This window comes from Vulpes lagopus, chromosome 1 (genome assembly GCF_018345385.1).
Source record: "Vulpes lagopus strain Blue_001 chromosome 1, ASM1834538v1, whole genome shotgun sequence".
Lineage (NCBI taxonomy): Eukaryota > Metazoa > Chordata > Mammalia > Carnivora > Canidae > Vulpes > Vulpes lagopus.
This window is the reverse complement of record NC_054824.1, coordinates 61,895,533-61,916,062: the sequence shown is the minus strand read 5'-3', so window position 1 is coordinate 61,916,062 and position 20,530 is coordinate 61,895,533. Positions and strand designations below refer to the sequence as shown.

General features: G+C 33.8%; 1 protein-coding gene across 7 annotated transcripts in view; it reads left to right on the top strand.

Moving 5' to 3' along the window:
- The window catches only part of UBR2 (ubiquitin protein ligase E3 component n-recognin 2), a 122,975-nt gene that overhangs the window by 41,878 nt on the left and 60,567 nt on the right, over positions 1-20,530 (top strand). For 5 of the 7 annotated variants that reach the window (XR_005990143.1, XM_041769855.1, XM_041769780.1 and 2 more), the window contains exons 4-10: positions 1,461-1,574; positions 9,697-9,827; positions 12,845-12,983; positions 13,460-13,522; positions 17,434-17,554; positions 19,847-19,954; positions 20,290-20,378. Coding sequence is in view for 6 of the 7 variants with exons in the window: in XM_041769855.1 (XP_041625789.1) it covers positions 1,461-1,574; positions 9,697-9,827; positions 12,845-12,983; positions 13,460-13,522; positions 17,434-17,554; positions 19,847-19,954; positions 20,290-20,378 (765 nt within the window). In the remaining variant the exon portion in view is untranslated. Of the gene's footprint in view, positions 1-1,460; positions 1,575-9,696; positions 9,828-12,844; positions 12,984-13,459; positions 13,523-17,433; positions 17,555-19,846; positions 19,955-20,289; positions 20,379-20,530 lie in introns of those variants that run through there. The other 2 variants (XM_041769920.1, XM_041769996.1) reach the window with 2 other exon arrangements.

Genomic DNA, 20,530 nt, shown 5'->3' with positions numbered 1-20,530 from the left:
AGGATTATACATTTAAGAAATAACTCAGTTGGTCGTCATCTACAGAAGATTTGTCATTTCTTAATATTAAAGAAACATCTACATAGTAGGAGAGGGGTCAACCCCAGAATATGAGACCCACCAATTTTATTATTTTTCTACTGCTATAATGCAGTCAGTACTTTTCCAAGAATCAGGTATATTTACTTTTAAATCAAGGATACAAAGGTGGATTATTGCTAAGCCTGTCCTGGTTGGTTCCTCTACTGGAAATTGAAGATAAAGCCTTGAACATTCAAAAGTTAGGGAAATGTTAGTACCTGGAACTTTGCACCCTAATCTCAAATGAAATCATAGGGAAATTTCAATCTTATTATTAATTTAGGAGGCCTGTTGGCTCAGGACTTTCCTCCTGTTTGTTTTTCTTCATTCTACTCGAGTATTGATAATAATGAACTAAAATAGCTACAAAATTGGACCCCTTTGATTTTTGTATGTTCCCTTTATTTTCATAAATCAGTAAAAGAATCCCGGTTTCCTTTAAGCTGTTCTACCTGTCTTAGGTAACCATAAGAAGCACAAAAGTTGTAGGGTTATCATTTTCCAAATGGCTGCCTGCCCACGTTTGTTGGCCTATATCCTTGCAGCCCTTGGGAATAACTGTCATTTGTAGGTTTACATTAGTTGTATTTTGATATCTAACATACAAATAACTTTTGGGGAGCAGAGTATATAGGGTTCATTCTAAAATTTGCTTCAAATACACACTGCTAAACACTCTTTCACAGTATTTTTTTTAAAGCAGAATTTCCAATAATTAAATAAGTTCTGTCTTGCCAGCTTCCTTGAGTCATTGCCATATCTTAATGTATGAATAATTCATGAATCCTGCAGGTGGTGAAAACTTTTTCTCACCTGACAGTCTTACATTTATATTTCCTGAGTGTCTTTCCTTGTCAAAGAATGCTATTTAGGGGATGTTAGGGGATGTTAGAAAAGAAAAACAAACTATTTCTGTAGTTTCTGTTGGTTACTTTCTCTAATGTAGATGTAGCACTCTCATTAGACTCTCCTGGGGGAAAGCAGCTATAGGAATCTTTATAACAAATCTGTTATATTACATTAGAGTGCTATAACCTGGTGGCATTGATATCAACATTATACCAAAACTCAGCAGGGAAACCCTCATGATTTTCCTAATAAGGAAGTCATATGTCATATAAGTGGACACATTTTACCTCTTTAAAATAACTGTAGTTTATTAGACATTACAAAGTAGCTTATTTCAAAATTGTTTAAATTGGCTTAGGCTTATTTAAGCTTTGAAACATTGAGAGGTTTGGCATTTATATAATTTTACTCCTCCAAAGAAATTAAACACTTTAGCAATGTTATTTCCTGAGCACTTGATATTCTTATTTATAATCTTATAGCCCTCAGTAAATACTTATTGACAAGATACTTTACAATTTTTTTTCAAGATGACAACATCAGGAGGTGGAGGTTTCTGTGACTGTGGTGATACTGAAGCTTGGAAAGAGGGTCCTTACTGTCAAAAACATGAACTTAACACTTCTGAAATTGAGGAAGAAGAGGTAAAGACATTTTCACAAAGTTGTTTTTAAGGAAATACTGTTTTAACCATGAGTTTGAAACACTTTCAGATATAGGAATTAGGTTATGAGAAATGGATAAGCAAAATATTTGTCACTATTACCAGTGACCAAATCTGCTTTGAAAGTTTTTTTTGCATTTTATAGATGCCATACCATTGTTGGTAGTACTCACTTGAAATTCTGCAGGTTTAATTTAATTTGGATTTATTATTTGAAGTTTTATTCCTCATTTATCTTTGAAGGATTATTTTTACTATTTGTAGCAATTAGTTAACTTGGTTGGCTTTTGTGTATTTGTGTTGTGACTAAGATTTTGTGAGCTAGATACTTCTCTGTAAGTATACGGTAGCCAATCCTAATCACCATCTGGCATAGCAGTGTCATTGATATGTGATAGGACCAAGTATAAAAACAGTAGCTCAGTACAAATTCTAGTCACTCCAGCTGTAACTATGTGCTTTTTTAAATTGTTGATTTTGCATTTTTCTAAATGATATTTAAATGATGTAGTAGACTCAATAAATATGTAAATCTCTGCTACTATTTCTGACAATTTGATGTTTAAGATCCTTATTTCAGATTTTATTTTTAAATGGCAGAGAGGTAGGTGCATTCAAAGTACTTATGCATTGTTAGTAGGTCTAATATAGATTTGGGACAAGTGAACATTAATAGTACTTCCTGGTACACATAACCTTGCAGGTCTCGAATATTTGACCAAGACTTTATGGTGTAGGACAGTTCTTTTAGACTGTGTTCCACTGTGTTTAGGACAGTTTAAAATTTTTGTGAAATGATTGAGTACTATGGAAAACATATCTTGTGTTTCATTTGGTTTGTGTAAGTATTTTAGGATTTGCAGCAGATAAATGCCCAGTAATTAGGGTTTCAGTTTTCTCCGCTTCTATTGGAGGAGCTCTGTTCTTATCTCTTTTATATATTGTATTGGAGTTCCGTTTGTAAAAATACAAAATAAGACAAGGATATACTTGACAAAAAGAGCTGTGTTTCTCTCTCTCTCTTTCTTTCTCTCTCTCTCATTAATAAATAAATTTTTAAGATCTTTAAAAAAAAAAAAAGGGCAGCCTGGGTGGCTCAACGGTTTAATGCCACCTTCAGCCCAGGGCCTGATCCTGGAGATCCGGGATCGAGTCCCACATCGGGCTCCCCGCATGGAGCCTGCTTCTCCCTCTGCCTGTGTCTCTGCTGCTCTCGCTTGCGCTCTCTCTCATTAATAAATAAATAAAAATCTTAAAAAAAAAAAAAGCTGTGTTTTTTAAAAAATTAAAAACTGATGTAAAATGGTGGGAGAAAACATTTGCAAATCACATACGGTAGTGCCACCTTATCCATGGAAGATATGTTCCAAGACCCCCTGTTGTTGCCTGACATCATGGATGGTACCCAACTCAACATATACTGTTGTTTTTTTGGTTTTTTTTTTTACATGCATACTTATAAAATTTAATTTATAAATTAGGCACAGCAAGAAATGAACAATAACTGGTAGTAAAATAGAACAATTATAACAAAATATTATAATAAAATTTAGGTGAATGTGCACTCACTTATTCTCATATTGTACTGAGATGATAAAATACCTACTTTGATGAGATGAAGTGAAGTGAATGCCATAGGCATTGTGACATAATGTTAGGCTACTGTTGATCTTCTGACCATACATCAGAAGAAGGACTGTCAGCTTCCAGTCTGCAATTGCCCTCGATGTGACTGAAGCAGTGGATAAGGGGGGACTTAACATATCTGACAAGGGCCTAGGATCCAGAATATGTGTCTTACAACTCAACAACAGTGCCACAAACAACACTATTAAAAATGGGCAGAGGACTTGAATAGACATATCTCCAAAGAAGAATATAATACAAAAACCAACAAACACATGAAAACATGTTCAGCAATATTGAAACCACTTTACACCCACTAAAATGGCTATAATCAGAAAGAAGGAATGTGTGTGTTGATGAGGATATAGAAAAATTGGAGCCCTTGTACATTGCTAAATGAGATGCAAAATGATTCAGTGCTATGGAACAATTTGACTATTTCAACAAAAATTAAACGTAGAATTGCCATATGAGCCTGTAATTTCACTCTTAGGTAAATACCCAAAAGATCTGAAAACAAGTAATCAAATAAGTATCAGCCATAATGGCTATCAGTGGACGAATAGATAAATGAATTGTGGTATATAGATACAATGTAGTGTTACTCAGACATAAAAAGGAATGAAATACTGATACATGGAACAACTTGGATGGACCTATAAAGCATGCTAAGTAAAAGAAGCCAGACATAAAAGATCACATTTTGTATAATTCCATTTATATAAAATACCCAGAATAGGTAAATCTGTAGGCAGAGCACATACTAGTGATTGCTAAGGGTGGGGGGAAGGGAGAATGGGGAGAAACTGCTTAATAGTTAAGGGGTTTTACTTTGAAATAATAGAAATCTTTTGGAATTGTATAGAGGTAATAGTGATACAACATTATGAATGTACCAGATACCACCAAGTAGTTTACTTTAAAATGGTTTAGTTTAAAAAAATAAATAAATAAAATAAAATGGTTTAGTTTATGTTCTGTGAATTTCACCTCAATTATTTGAAAAAGAAAAACCTTAGGACTTTTGTTATCTTTTTATCTTTGTTTTAGAGTAGACTTAAGTAATTTTCTAAGAAAATTTGTTTGTAGTGATTCTGTTGACTTTATTCTTGTACATTAGTGGGGTAGCTATCAAAGAGAGCGTGCTTGAGTTAATTTCCTGAATTTTAGAAAGAGGTTAGCAAGACACCTGCCTGAGTGAAATTATATGGTCCTACCTGGAGAATGCATACTGCAACAGCTTGACAGAAAACAAAACCTCCAGACTGCCATATAATTCCCGTTTAAGAACTCAGTTAAGAGAAATGAAGTCCTCAAGGATAAGAATGTAAGAGAAGCTATTTTTAAAATAGCATTATGTTTAGCCTTCCCGGCCCCTACTCACTAAATTTGTACATATACCTAGGTTTTTTATATTTTATGCTTGAAATGGAAGAAAGTTGTATAATATTTGCAATGTACTTTTTTTATAATTATTTTTATTGAATGTAATTTTTTTGTTATACATCTGTCCTGCATCTTAAGAAAAAGTTGAGAAAAACTTCATAATATAATTCTGTAGGGATAATGTTTAGCAGTTCCATAGGTCTTCTCAACTCTTGGCATTTAGGATGGGACTTTTTATTGTATAGGCCAGGAATCAGCAAACTGTGGCCCCTTAGGCCAGATCTTCAACTTGTTACTGGCACCACCATAAGCTAAAAATGGTTTTTATATTTTTAAATACTTGGAAAAAAATCAATAGGATGGTATCTGTGGCATGTGAAAATGAAAGGAAATTCAAATTTTGGTGTCTGTAAACAAAATTTTATTGTAACACAGCTATGCTTAGTTGTGTTACTGTCCAAAATTGCTTTTCCACTACAACAGCAAAATTGAATAGCTACAACAAAGACCCTATATAGTCTACAAAAACTAAAAGACTTAGTATCTGACTCTTCACAGAAAGAGTTGGATGACCCCAGGTATTTACTCTCAGAAGCATTGTGTTTATTATACCTACTTCCCACTCACTAAATGGTAATAGCATCTCCCATCATTGTGACAACAGTAAGTACCCAGCCAATGTTTCCAAATAGGCCCTTTGGGCTGGAGTGTCCTCTTTCATAACCTTCATTTTCTCTTAGGTCTCTGCGTTAGGAAATGTTACGTTTCTCTTGGTATGAGTCTGGTAACAAATTGTGTTTCCTTTTGTTGGAGCTTCTGGAAAACAGAGTCAAATGTTTAGAAACAGTGCCTGTCTTTAAAATAAACAGATATTATCTTGATTTCACTTTATTTTCCTACCTTTATCCTGGTTTTGCCCACTTTGTACATCTATTTTTAATACTCATTATATTAGATATATTCTTAAGTTGCTATAAATCCATTTTGGAATGAAATTTAATTTAGTAACAAATGCACTGAATGAACAACCTCAGTGAAGACTTTTTTTTAATCTGAAATTTTCATTTAATGCTGTTTTCATCTCGAATGCAGATTTTTGATCATTAATAGCTAAGTATTATGCTAAGTACGATATTTTGTTTACTTCATTTAATTCTCAGAACAGCCTTATAAGGTAAATACTGCTATTATGAATATTTTGTAGCTGCAGAAGCTTGAGTTTTAGAGAGATTAAAAAACTTCCCAAAGTGTCCTCCTTGCCCATAGTGTCTTAATGGTCCAGTAATGGAACTCTTTAACAGTACATTGCACTAATTTTATTTTTTTCTCTAAATTTTTATCTAACATACAGTGTAATATTAGCTTCAGGTGTAGATTTTAGTGATTCATCACTTACATACAACACCCATTACTTATCACAAAAAGTTCACCCCTTAATCCCTGTCACCAATTATCCCATCCCCTCACCCACTTCCCCTCCAGTAACCATCAGTTTGTTCTCCACTTAAGAGTCCATATCTTGGTTTGCCACTTTTCCCCCCTGTATTTCTTTGTTTCTTAAATGCCACAGATGAGGGCAGCCTGGGTGGCTCAGCAGTTTAGCACCACATTTGGCCCAGGACGTGATCCTGGAGTCTTGGGATCAAATCCTATGTCGGGCTCCCTGCATGGAGCCTGCTTTTCCCTCTGCCTGTGTCTCTACCCTCTCTCTCTCTCTCTTCCCTCTCTCTCTCTGTTTCTCATGAATAAATAAAATCTTTAAAAAAAATTTCCACAGATGAGTGAAATCATATGGTATTTGTCTTTCTCTAACTTATTTCGCTTAGCATAATACTCTAGCTCCATTCACATTGTTGGAAACTGCAAGATTTCATTCTTTTTTATGGCTGAATAATATTCCATGGTGTGTGTGTGTGTGTGTGTGTGTGTGTGTATATATACACATACATACACATCACATCTTCATCCATTCATCAGTCAGCAGTCAGTAGACATTTGGGCTTTTTACATAATTTGGCCATTGTTGATGATGCTACTACATTGCACTGATTTTTAAAATAATTTTCAGCAGTGGAATTTTTTTAAATAAAATTACAATTTTAAAGCCCCAGTAATAAAACAGATAAAAATGGTATTTTTAAATTCCAGCATAATTAGCATACAGTGTTATATTAGATTCAAATGTGTGATAAACCGTTTCAATCCTCACTCACTGCTCATCAGGATAAGTATACTCTTAATCCACTTCACCTGTTTCAACCATCCTCCCCCACCTCCCCTCTGGTGAACATCAGTTTGATTTCCTATATTTAAGTGTCTTTTTTTTAGCTCTCTTTTTCTTTGTTCATTTGTTTCTTAAATTCCACATATGAGTAAAATCATATGGAATTTACTTTCTCTGACTTATTTCACATAACAGTATACCCTGTAGATTCATACATGTTGCAAATTGCAAGATTTATTCTTTTTTATGGCTGAGTTTTATTTCATTGTGTATATATGCCACAGCTTCTTTATCCATCTGTCAATGGACACTACAAGTGGCATTAATAAATTTGTCCTTTATAAGTGGAAATGTGTATTAGTTACTTGCTAGACAGTCAACTTATAAGTGAGGTTTTGATGTCATTAGTTTCTAGTAATAAACTAGTTGGGCAGTATGGAGAAAGTCCTTATTTGCATATGACAATGGTTAAAATAGTGTAATGCAATATATGCTTACATAAAAAAATTCAAACAGAAGTGTATCACATAAAAAACTAGTTATCCATAATCCCTACTGTCTTCTAACATAAACACACATAACTTTTTAGTAATATGCCGTATATTATTCTAATTTGAAAGAAGAGTAACACACAGTTGACTGACAAAGGTTTGCAGTCTATAAATGTAATCAAAACTACAATTATTAATCATAATTGATAATACAATATAGGATGAGGTGATCATTTATTTGCAAATTCTAACTGATGCTATCATAAGAGCACTTTGAGAAGTCTTTCTTAGCATTTAATTTACCATTGTACATATGAGTAGACTTGCACAGCTTAGCATCCTTTCACTGCAGAAATAATTTTTTAAAAGATTTTATTTATCCATGAGAGAGAGAGAGAAATAGAGAAGAAATAATTTTTTTTAAGAGAGTACACGTGTGAGCCAGTGAGAGGAGCGCAGGGAAGAGAGTGAGAATCTTAAGCAGACTCCACAGTGAGCCTGGAGCCTGATGGGTGGGGAGGATGCAATCTCATGACCCTGAGATCATGACCTGAGCTGAAATCAAGAGTCAGATACTTAACTGACTATGCCACCCAGGGGTCCCCAGAAATAATTATTTCTAGTCAGTGACCATTTTTCAAGAAGTTAGTATGTGTACAAAAACAGCAGAAGAATCTGTATTCCTAGCCCTGCCCTAAACTAGGCCAATGTAGGCCAATAGCAAAATTACTAGTTGGTGATCCCCCAATATGTAATATTACACATTTTGGGGTGTATTTTTACATTACCATTTTAAAATAGATAATTTTATATTTTTAAACTGATGTGTAATTCAAACAGGAATTTTATAGAACAGAGTTTGAACACTACTGGCTTGAATTCTTAAGAATTGGCAGTTGTTTCTGTTTCAGGACCTGTTTCTTATTGTAATTCTGTCATTTTCTAAATGTCTTGTATTATGGGACATAATTGTGAAAAGTGAATGTACAGCTAGATAACATCACCAAGGAAACTGAGTTTTGATTCTGATTTCTATTTTGTCATAGCATGAGGTTCATATTAGATTCTTGTTTGAGAAATGAGTATAATACTATCTAGCCATTAAGCTAAATAGTATGTTTAGATTTAAGATAAAGCATTAAGGTTAAAATTGTATAATACATTTTGTTTAAAAGGTGTAATAAACTTTGTGTGTATATATATATATTTTTAAAGATTTTATTTATTTATTCATGAGAGACACAGAGAGAGAGAGGCAGAGACACAGGCAGAGGGAGAAGCAGGTTCCATGCAGGGAGCCCAACGTGGGACTAGATCCCGGAACTCCAGAATCACACCCTGAGATGAAGGTGGCGCTCAACTGCTGAGCCATCCAGGCATCCCAACTTAGTGTATATTTATAGTAATACTTTTTCACGTTAACCTAGATTTTTTGTGACTTACTCCCTGTTAATTGTAAGGTACAAAGTTCCCTATTCCAAACATACACGACATGCCCTGAGTGATTCTTATGGCATCAAGGGGCAGCTTTCTGACCTTGCTGGTTTCTCCTTTTTAAAGTCCTGTAAATCAGGCTCTCCTTTATACCTATAAAACTAAATATTGCTTGTTTGTCCTTAGATAACATTCCTTTGTTTATTCTGGAAATTGGGGATTAGTAGGCTAGGAAGCCATAAAAATGGTTTGATGTTAGGTGTTAATGATCTTGGAATGCCAGTCTAAAATTTTAGATTTATGGGATGCCTGGGTGGCTCAGCGGTTTGGCGCCTGCCTTTGGCCCAGGGCTTGATCCTGGAGACCCGGGATCAGGTCCTACATTGAGCTCCCTGCATGGAGTCTGCTTCTCTCTCTGCCTGTGTCTTTGCCTCTCTCTCTGTATCTCTCATGAATAAATGAATAAAATCTTTTTAAAAATTTAAAAATATGGGATCCCTGGGTGGCGCATCGGTTTAGCGCCTGCCTTTGGCCCAGGACACGATCCTGGAGACCCGAGATCGAATCCCACGTCGGGCTCCCAGTGCATGGAGCCTGCTTCTCCCTCTGCCTGTGTGCCTCTCTCTCTCTCTGTGTGACTATCATAAATAAATAAAATTTAAAAAAAAAATTAAAAATAAATAAAAATTTTAAATTTATTCATTAGGCATTAGGGTGCCATTGAATCTTTTCAGTTGATTCACTAATTGGGATCATTTTGAACAAAATGTTTTAGGAATCTTGATTTGGTAGGATATAATGTACAGGATCAAAATAAAGACAAGCCAAAGCTGGAAGATCAGTAAGCTGTTTACAGTAGTATCTTGAGGGGTAGAGGCAGAACAAGAAAGAGAATTCATGTGCATTTAAGATGGTTGCAATTTCTTTTTCTGTTCTTTCAGGATCCTCTTGTCCATTTATCAGAGGATGTGATAGCGAGAACCTACAACATTTTTGCTATTATGTTTCGATATGCAGTGGAGATACTAACCTGGGAAAAAGAAAGTGAATTGCCAGCAGATTTAGAGATAGTGTAAGTACAATCCATTTATTACACAAATCCTTGTGTTCGTATTTGCTCAAACTCTGTTTTAACCATTTTGGTCCTAATTCTTCAAATTAAGTTTAATACAGCTAGGATACGACTTACCTTTTCTATCTTTTTAAATAGTTTTCAAGAATACTTATTTTATAGTTTTTAAATATGTGTGATAAACTTAGTACAGGTTTCTCTCTATTCATTGGTTAGTTTATTTAAGCCCTGTCCTTTAGGCACGGCCAGTTTTCTGTTCTTTGTGTGATAAACCTGGTAACTCACATTTTTACTATTTGCATTGAGATTATTGAGGACATGGCAAACTTGTAACCAAAGAACTGGATTCCGCCTTAACTGTGTTAAGGGCTCACTTTTCCATGTAATGTGCTTGCCTCAAGCAACCTTCTCTTTTACTTTTAAGTCTAACCAAGTTTGTTGGAATCCTGTTCATACTTAAAGTTGATTATACGTATTACACGTTGAAGTGAGGGTCTGAGGAAAATCAGTGGTTTCTTTTTTGCTTTTTCATGAGTACTCTAGATAATTAGGCATGGGTAAATGTTTTTTAATAAAGTGAGGTATTAACTATACTCTTTTGGAAATGTTGAAATAGTGCCTTATAAATTTATCTGCACGTACAGGCGTACATTGTAGGTATTGCAGGTTGGTTTCTAGACAACTGTAGTAAAGCAAGTCAAATGAATTTTTTGGTTTCCCAGTACACACAAAAGTTATGTTTACAACCACGCTGTAGTCTAATAACATTGTATATAAAAAAGTACATACCTTAACTTAAAAATATTCTATTGCAGGATGCCTGGGTGGCTCAGTGGTTAAGTGCCCTCCTTTGGCCCAGGGCGTGATCCTGGAGTCCCAGGATCGAGTCCCACATCAGGCTCCCTGCATGGAGCCTGCTTCTCCCTCTGCCTGGGTCTCTGCCTCTCTCTGTCTGTATCTCTCATGAATAAGTAAATAAAATCTTTATTTATTTATTTATCTATTTATTTATTTATTTATTTATTTATGATAGTCATACAGAGAGAAAGAGAGAGAGGCAGAGACACAGGCAGGGGGAGAAGCAGGCTCCATGCACCGGGAGCCTGATGTGGGATTCGATCCCGGGTCTCCAGGATCGCGCCCTGGGCCAAAGGCAGGCGCCAAACCGCTGCACCACCCAGGGATCCCAGTAAATAAAATCTTTAAAAATATATATATATTTTATTGCTAGAAGATGCTAACCATCACCTGATATTTCAGTGAGTCATTATCTTTTTGCTGGTGGAGGGTCCTGCCTGGATGTTGTTGGCTGCTGATTGATCAGGGTGGTAGTGGCTGAGGATTGGGGTGACTATGGCAGTTTCTTAAAATAAGACAACAGTAAAGTTTGCCACATCAGTTGATTCTTCCTTTCACTTGAACACTTAGAGGCCACTATAGAGTTATTAATTGGCCTACTTTCAGTATTGTGTCTCAGGGAATTTGGAGGCCCAGGGAAAGGGAGAGAGACAGGAAACAGTTGGTCAGTAGAGCAGTCAGAACATATACAACATTTACACCTAAGTTTGCAATCTTAAATGGATGTGGTTCCTGGTGTTCCAAAACAATTACGAGAATAACATCAAAGATCATTGATCACGGATCATCAAATATAATTATGAAAAAGTTAGAAGTATTGCAAGAATTACCAAAATGTGATGCAGAGACATGACATGAGCAAATGCTGTTGGAAAGATGGCATTGAAGAGGCTTCCTCAACTCAGGGTAGCCACAACCTTCAATTTGTAAAAAAAAAAAAAAAAAAAAAATACAGTATTTATAAAGTGCCTATAGATGTGCCTATACTTCAAGTTGGGAACCATTGATCAAAAATCCAAATATAGACCCTAGAGAATAGAAGAGTTTTATTTTTATCTTTTTGTTCCGTTCCACTATAGGTTCAAGGCCACCATTATAGAAGGGAAAGGAATGTAACTTGCTTCTCTTGTACTCTTTTCCTATCTAGTAAATGGCATTCCATCTACCCAGAAACTTAAATCATTTATACTCATTTAGATTTCAAGTCCACGTGGTTCTCCATCAAATTATTCTACTTCTGTTTCTCTCCATTACTGTTATCCTAGTCCAAATTAATTGATTTCATCATTGACAATCTGGCCTCCCTAACTAAATTGCCCTATCTACTCTTGCCCCTTACAATTCATTCTCCACACCATAGCAAACTGAATTTTAAGGCAAATCTGACTATATCTCCTATTTTAAATCATTGAATGCCCGTAGGATGGTAAAATCAAAAGTCTTTAAGATGTCTGCCTCTCTCTAGACCTTTTTCCCTGCGTACCAGTTCCCAGTTACTTAGCTTTGCCACCTCAGGGACTCCCTCTAGCCCAGGGTTGATCAGCTATTGGGTCCAGACTAATTCCTTGTTATAGGGACTGTCCAGTATGTTGTACAATATTGTTTGTTTGTATTTATTTATATTTTAGTAATCTCTAATGTAAAAGCCAATGTGAGACTCGAGCACATGACCCCGAGATCAAGAGTCATGTGCTTTTCCAAATGAGCTAGCCCCAGTGGATTGTAGAATATTTAGCAGCATCCCTGGCACTTACCCATTAGATGCCAGTGGCACTCCCACCAAAAAATGTTTCTAGACATTGCCAAATGGTCATCTATGGGAGACAGAGGAGAATTGCCTCCAGTTGAGAACCATTGATAGCCAATTCTGACTTTGAGTCTCAGATTACTTCTCTGGCAGTTCTTCTCTGAAGTCCCAGACCTGTTTTACCCTGTTGCGGCATTGTATTCTTCTTGATACAAGCCAGTTCATTTAGAATTATATGTCTAATATATATCTTCCCCATCAGATGGTAGTGTTATAGAGCATGGAGATCACAGATATATGCCCAATACCTAGCACATTCCCTAGAACTAGAACCAAGTATGCTCTTACTTAATCAGCCTGGAGCTAGAGAATATGCAATTAGAAAATACATAATTAATGTTTTATCCTACAGAGAGAAGAGTGATACCTACTATTGCATGCTGTTTAATGATGAGGTGCATACTTATGAACAAGTTATTTATACCCTTCAGAAAGCTGTTAACTGTACACAAAAAGAAGCCATTGGCTTTGCAACTACAGTAGATCGAGATGTAAGTGATTTCATTATATTGATGTCACATAATAAATTTGAACCTTTTATTACAGATAAGTTATTCTGGGAAAATTGAATAGGCTTTTTTTTTTTTTTCACTTGCATATTGACCCAAATACATTTTGGAATGTAATGTAAGCTGTTGTCAGATAGAAAGTTTAGCAGGAAATGTAGATACAGTTGCTCTCATTCTACTCAGTGATTAGAAATATTCAGTTATGAAGGTAGAAATTATAGCAACCTCGAAGAATAAATGTTATGTTGTCTAAGGAAATATACTTATTAATGGCTTAAAAATGTTAGGATGATTTTGAAGGAAAATATTTTTTATCATTGAATAGAATGAATGTTTTAAATATTAAAATTGACCAGAGTTGTTATATGCTCAGATGTTTATTTGTTTACTGGATGAAAAGTTATTAATACTGAATATAATATTTTTACATGTTAATTTAAAATATCTTCATTTACCAGGGACGTAGGTCTGTTCGATATGGAGATTTCCAGTATTGTGAACAAGCAAAATCAGTAATTGTGGTAAGTAATTTAAAAACAAGCCTAAATTATTATTTTTTTATTAGTTTGAAACTAGTTGCATATTTTGGCATTTATGAACAGATTTTTTCTGCCTTCATGAATGTAAAGCCAATATCAACAAAAATCATGTTTAATAATACGTTTCTTAAATATTACATTATTATTTATTTAGTTTGTTCAAGCTGTGTAAGTTTAATATAGAAAATGAATGTTTCCATGAGATACAGATTTTCTGCTTTCCTATTTCTCTATCAGAGACATCTTAGAAAGTGTTTAATTTTTGTTTTGTTTTTGATAGGGTATCATGTTACTTTTTAGGAATTAAACTGGCCTTTGGCACCACAATTAGAATTCAAGGGAAGTTATTTCTTGGTAACTTATAGCAAGGTATGCTGCATATACTAATAGTATTTAGTGTATTATTTCTCTAAGAGAAAACTATCCCTCACATTTATATTTATTTTACAAAGTAAGAATTATTATAAATTATTCTATGTAAATGCACTTTATGTAAATGTGCTTTTTGTTAAATATTTTAAATATGCAGATAAAAATAGAGATAACAGCCCATATGTTCACATTATACGTTTTCTTCATACTTCTTTTACATAATAAAATAGTATAGAAGAGACTGTATTATCCCTTCTTTATCCTATTCTCTTTTCTCCTATCCTAGAGATAACTACTTTTACTAATTCTTTTGTTCATTCTTGTGTGTGCCTTTATGTTTCCATTTATTAAATCTGTCAACATTATATATATGGATTTGGAGGCCTCTAAACCTTGACAAGATCCATACTAGATATATTATACTGCAACTTTTCATTTCACTGTTGGTACCAGGTTTATGTGTGTTGATGCATGTACCTGTGAAGTATTCCATTGATAACTTTACCATAATTTTTCCATTCTCCTGCTGATGGACAATTAGGATAATAATTTTTCTTTTATTGTCCTGCTGTGGACATTGTTTTGTCTCCTTGTTGCATAGATACAAAAGTTTCTTTAGGGTATATACCAAGAAATGGAATTTATGAGTTGTCAGGATATGAGCATTTTCATCTTTACTAGATTTTGCTGAGTTAGTCTCCAAAATGGTGCCATTAATGTATACATGCCCACTAGTGGTGTATAGAGTTCCCATTCATCAATACTATATGTTGTCAGATTTTTAAATTTTTGCCCATTTCATGTGTTTAAATGGCATCTCATCAATTAAATTTGCATTGTCTTAATTTTGAGTATCTTTTTCATATTTATTTATGTTTTCTGTGAATTTCCTATTCATATCCTTTACCGATTTTGGGGAGTTTTCTTTTTCTTACTCTTGTTAGCGGTTCTTTATGTAACCTGAATTGTAGTCTTTTGTTGCAAATATCGTTTCCCAAAATATCTTTTTTTATGATTTGTATATTTTATGTCTTATTTAAAAAATTATTTCTTTATATCTGGACATACTCAACTTAATAATGCACCAGAAACTATACTGTGATTGAGTAAAAGAATATTTCCAGTTTTAGGAAATACAGGCTGAAGTATTAAGGAATTAGGAGGAATGATGCATGGTGCATATAACTTACCCTCAGTGCTATTTTTTTTTAAGTGCATGTATATGTATCTGTGTGGAGAGAGAAAAATAAGTTGGAATGATAAAGCAGTTGGGATAAAAGGTTTGCAATAGATGAATCTGAGTAAAGGAGTATTTTTTTTCTTATATTGGTTGCTTTATAACTTCTTATGTTTAGTATCATTTCAATTTTTCATTTTTTTAAAAAGTAGTAATTTATAATCTTTTGTGGCATTTATGTATTCATAAAATAGAAAAGGAAGTCCAGAAGTAGAAACAAGTTAGAAGGAAAATCTAGGAAATTATAGGTATATTCTAAGGGAGGAGGAGAGCTTCTTAACCAATACTAGAACCCCAGGAGTTAAAAAAGAAATGTATTTTTTGGCTACATAAAAAGTTAGCATAGCAAAATATTCTATAAACAAAGCCAAGAGGCAAATAGTAGATTTAGCAAAATTATTTCTAACATAGAAATGGACATTTAATATTTATGATAAACAGAATCCTCATAGATTATCAAGTAGGGAACAAACAACTAAATAGGAAAATGGACATAGGATATGGAAAGGCAATCATCAGGAAAAAAACCTAAGAATCAGGAAAAATCTACATGGTCAGTGTACATAAAGACTCACTCATTAGTAATCGGTAAAATGATAGGGAGATTTCATATTCATCAGGATGCAGAAATTAAAGTGATGAAATACCTTACTGGCAGTGATGCAGAAAATAGGAATACTTGTATAAAACTAAATTGCTACAGCATTTGGGGAAATAATTTAGTAGCATCTATTATTAAAGTTATACCTTTCCTAAGAATATATCCCATAGAAATGTAAGCACTAGCAAGTGTGTGTACAAAGATGTTCAGTGCTGCTTTTTTTGTAGTCACAGAAGACGAAAACAAAGGGAATATGAGTGCCCTTCTCTAGAGGATGTTTGAATAAATCCACACCACAGAATATTATGAGTCATTAACCCAAAAAAATCGGTTAACGCAAAGATGCACAAGAGTATGTATAGTATCCCATTTTTGTAAATGAAATAAAAATCTTTATAAATGTATACATATATAATATATAGATAGAGAAAATATGCAAAGATGTACTGTGTTAATGTGGGTTATGGGAATGGGATGAAGTTGGGGGTAAAAAGATGATCCAAACAAAAAATGAGAAGGGGGAATAAAAATTTAAAATTGTGAAAGACTTAAGTAGACATTTCTTCAAAGAAGGTATATAAATTACCATGAAATTACCATGAAAACATGCTCAATGTTACTAATTATTAGGAAAATGCAAATAAAAATCATGATGAGATACCACCTGATACCCACTTGGATGGCTATTATAAACAAAGGAAAACCATAACAGCATCACAAGTGTTGGCAAGGATATGGAGAAATTGCAACCCTTGTGCATACTGCTGGTGGGAATGTAAAATGATACAGCCACTATGGAAAACTGTAATGTAGTTCCTCTAAAAATTAAGAAGAATTACCATATGATCCAACAGTTTTTCTTGTGGCTATATAAATGCACAAAAGAATCAAAAATGGTCTCAGAGATATTGTATACCTATATTCATAGCAGCATTATTATTCATAATAGACAAAAGACAGGAGCAACTCAAATGTTTATTGATGGGTTAATGGATAAATAAAATACATGTACATACAATAGAATATCATTCAGCCTTAAAAAGGAAGAAAATTTTGATGCATGCTACAGCGTAGATGAACCTTGAGGACATATGCTAAGAGAAATAAGCCAGTTACCAAAAAAAAAAAAAAGATAAATACTACCTGATTCCATTTATATGATATCTATGGTGTTTAATGGGTATAGAGTTTGAGTTTTATAAGATGAAAAGAGTTCTGGAGATTGGTCACACTACAGTGTGGATGTACTTAACACTCCTGAACTGTACACTTAAAAATGGTTACATTGAAAATTATAGTTTATTATACAAAGGGGTTTTTTTTGAGTATTGATAACATTTCTGTGCAGTGAAGCAAATTACTTAAATAAATGTTTGATTACACTTAAGAAGTTAAAGACCTAAAACAAATGCAAGCATTTAAATAATTTCTAGTTGGTAGAGCAGATTTTCAAATATAGGACCAAAGATTCAAGTTACTCGTAAGCTATACCTTACTTTTTTTGTAAGATTCTTTCTAGCAAATTAGGATCTGAGTAAGGCAAGCCAAGTGGTATTTTTCTTATACATGAAAAAAAATTATCCTGTAATGATGAGAATGTAGTTACGTTAAGTAAAAATATTAGCTTTTTTCTGTAAGATAGCCGTTTTAGATTGTTTTTTCATTCTGCCATTTCTTTTTAAGAGAAATACCAGTAGACAGACAAAGCCACTCAAAGTTCAAGTTATGCATTCGTCTATTGTCGCACATCAGAATTTTGGTTTGAAACTTTTATCTTGGCTGGGAAATGTTATTGGATATTCAGGTAGGTCCAAAAAACTATTTTGGAAATAATATCAGGTGAAATAATTTCTTACTTTAATTTCACATTTTAAAATACCATCTCACAATATCTTTATTGTACAGACAAACCCATGTTTCTAAAATTTTGATCCACAGGATTATTTTTTTAAAGATTTTTTTTATTTATTCATGAAAGAGGCAGAGACATAGGCAGAGGGAGAGGCAGGCTCCCCACGAGGAGCCCAATGCGGGACTCGATACTAGGACCCTGGGATCACAACCTGAGCCAAAGTGACTGAGCTACCCAGGTGCCCTGCCTGATCCATAAGATTTCTTATATGCATACAAAGGATTCTGTGTTCAAATAAATGCAGCAAATATTAGATTGAACAATGGCAAATGACTTTAATATGCTAATGAAATATAAATTTCACAGACTTAAATGTTTTTTTTAAAAAACAGCATTTTGGGGGCCCTGGGTGGCTCAGTTGGTTAAGCGTCTGCCTTTGGCTCAGGTCATGATCCCGGGTCCTGGAATCAAGCCCTGCATCAGGTTCCCTCCTCAGTGGAGAGCCTGCTTCTCCCTTTCCCTTGCCCTCCACCACTCATGCTTGCTCTGTCTCTCTAGTGCTCTCTTTTCTTTTTTCTGAAATGAATAAAATCTTTAAAAAAATAAAATGAAAATAAAACAGCATTCCGTGGAACTCTGTTCCACTGAGCAAGCTGGAAAATACTACTGTAAATTAAACCTAAATGATTAGCAGTTTAAAAGATACAACGCTAATGTTGATACCTTTGTTTTGACTCCTCCAGCTTTTGGTTACCAATAATTTGTAACTCTAAACTTGCAAATTTGAAGTTCTGGATTTGTATTTGGTATTTATGTCTTTCCATATTCCACAAATTAGGTAATCTTTTTAATGTGGTAACAGAACAAAGAATCACATGGCTAATGCCAGAAATACAAGTGTGGTATATAAAATATAACACTAAAGAGAAAATTAGGAATAGATTAAGCTATCTGTCATACTTTCTTTAGAAAGCAAGAGAGGTGGCTTGGATAAATGACATTCTGGTGTTTATTATAAAGAGAACTTCTAAAATATTTGTATTAAGAGAGCATTGCCACATTGTGAACGGACAATTGAAAAAAATGTGGAGTTTTGGAAATTTAGGAGACTGTGTTTGCTTGCTTTTTAAATGTCTCTCCAATTATTTTTCTTACCCTCCTATCTTTTTAGTTTTAGTGTTTTCCATTGGATATATCTTGTGCACCAAGTTCTCTTCTGCAGTAGTAATGAATAGTATCCTGGAAGCAATTTTCTGCCAAAAATATTTTTGAGATATTTATCACTAATTATTTAAAGACCTTGTCTTGGGACGCCTGGGTGGCTTAGCGGTTGAGCGTCTGCCTTTGGCTCATGGTATGATCCCGGAGTCCCGGGATTGAGTCCCGCACCGGGCTCTTTGCATGGAGCCTGCTTCTCCTTCCTCTTTCTATGTCTATGCCTCTCTCTCTGTGTCTCTCATTAATGAATAAATAAAATCTTAAAAAAAAAAACAAAACCTTGTCTCTTAATTAATACTTATATAAGTATTTCTCTTTAGCCTTGTAAACAATTCCTGTTTGGTGGCTTTTATAGTTTTAAAATTGCTCTATTTTGTCTGATTATTTTGCGTGCTTATAAAAGACTAAAAAGAGTGATTTTAGTTTTAACGTATGAAACAAAAAGGTATTAAAGTTTTGGTTATGCTAATGCTTTTGTTAATATTTGAAGAACATTTTTTTTGTTCAGCATTTAGAAGATGTAGGAATTTGTCTTCCAGGACATTTCACATAGTAGCCACACAGAGGTTTACAGGGAACGTTTGCTAAATGAGTGGGAACATTTTGCATAACACTAATAAATGGACTGGTCTATATTATAGTATAGAGGCCATGCGTTCTTTTTTTTTAAATGGTAGCACAGTTATTATGCCTGCCTTCAGTTATCATGGGATGTAACAATTTTATTATAATGTGGTTTATTTAGCATATGTACTTAAATTCTTTATAACATAAGAGGTCATTGCCTTTCTGATAGGCTTATATTTTGGTATTCTAGAATAAGTGTTAGTATATAATGCAAGATTTAGAATTTTTCTTTTTGTGAAAATGTTAATAAAATAGTTAATATGTTTACTTTTTCTGAGTAAATTTGACCATTAGTAAACATGTAAAACTATAGATTTGTTGGAACATTTCTATTAAAATGTCATTTTATTTTAATACTTGAAGTTCCTATTTCATGACTACTTTTCTTCCTGTTTTAAGATGGGCTTCGCCGAATTTTATGTCAAGTTGGTTTACAAGAAGGGCCAGATGGCGAAAACTCTTCTCTAGTGGATAGATTGATGCTTAATGATTCCAAATTGTGGAAAGGTAATCTTTTAACCACTTTTAGGTAATTGGAAAAGGCATTTTCCCCCCATTTGGAGAGGTATTTAATAAATATAGTTTTTACAATTAGCACATTAGTCTTATTCTTTGGAAAAAACAAAAACAGATTTTAGAGTCTGTAACCCAAATTAAATAAGCTTCTTTTTTTTTGTTGTTAGAAAACTTTTTTTAGAAACACTAAATTTTTAAGAAGCAGATTGCAATTGTAGAGTTTTGCTCTTGAGACTTAAAATACAATTGAGAGTATAAAAACTTTGGAAATGTAATTTTTGGCTTGTTGATACATCCTTATTTTACATCTGCTCTGTTTGTAAAAGGTGCTAGGAGTGTGTATCATCAGTTGTTTATGAGCAGTCTACTTATGGATTTGAAATATAAGAAGTTGTTTGCTATTCGATTTGCAAAGGTAGGTAGTCTCTCAGTTTTATATTTTTTAACAAAATAGGTTATATTCAGAATAAATATAATCCATTATTATATCCAGGCTTTATAATATTAGCAACTAATAGTATTATGTCACTGTATTGATTTTAAATTCTAAGAAACTTCAATAGATGA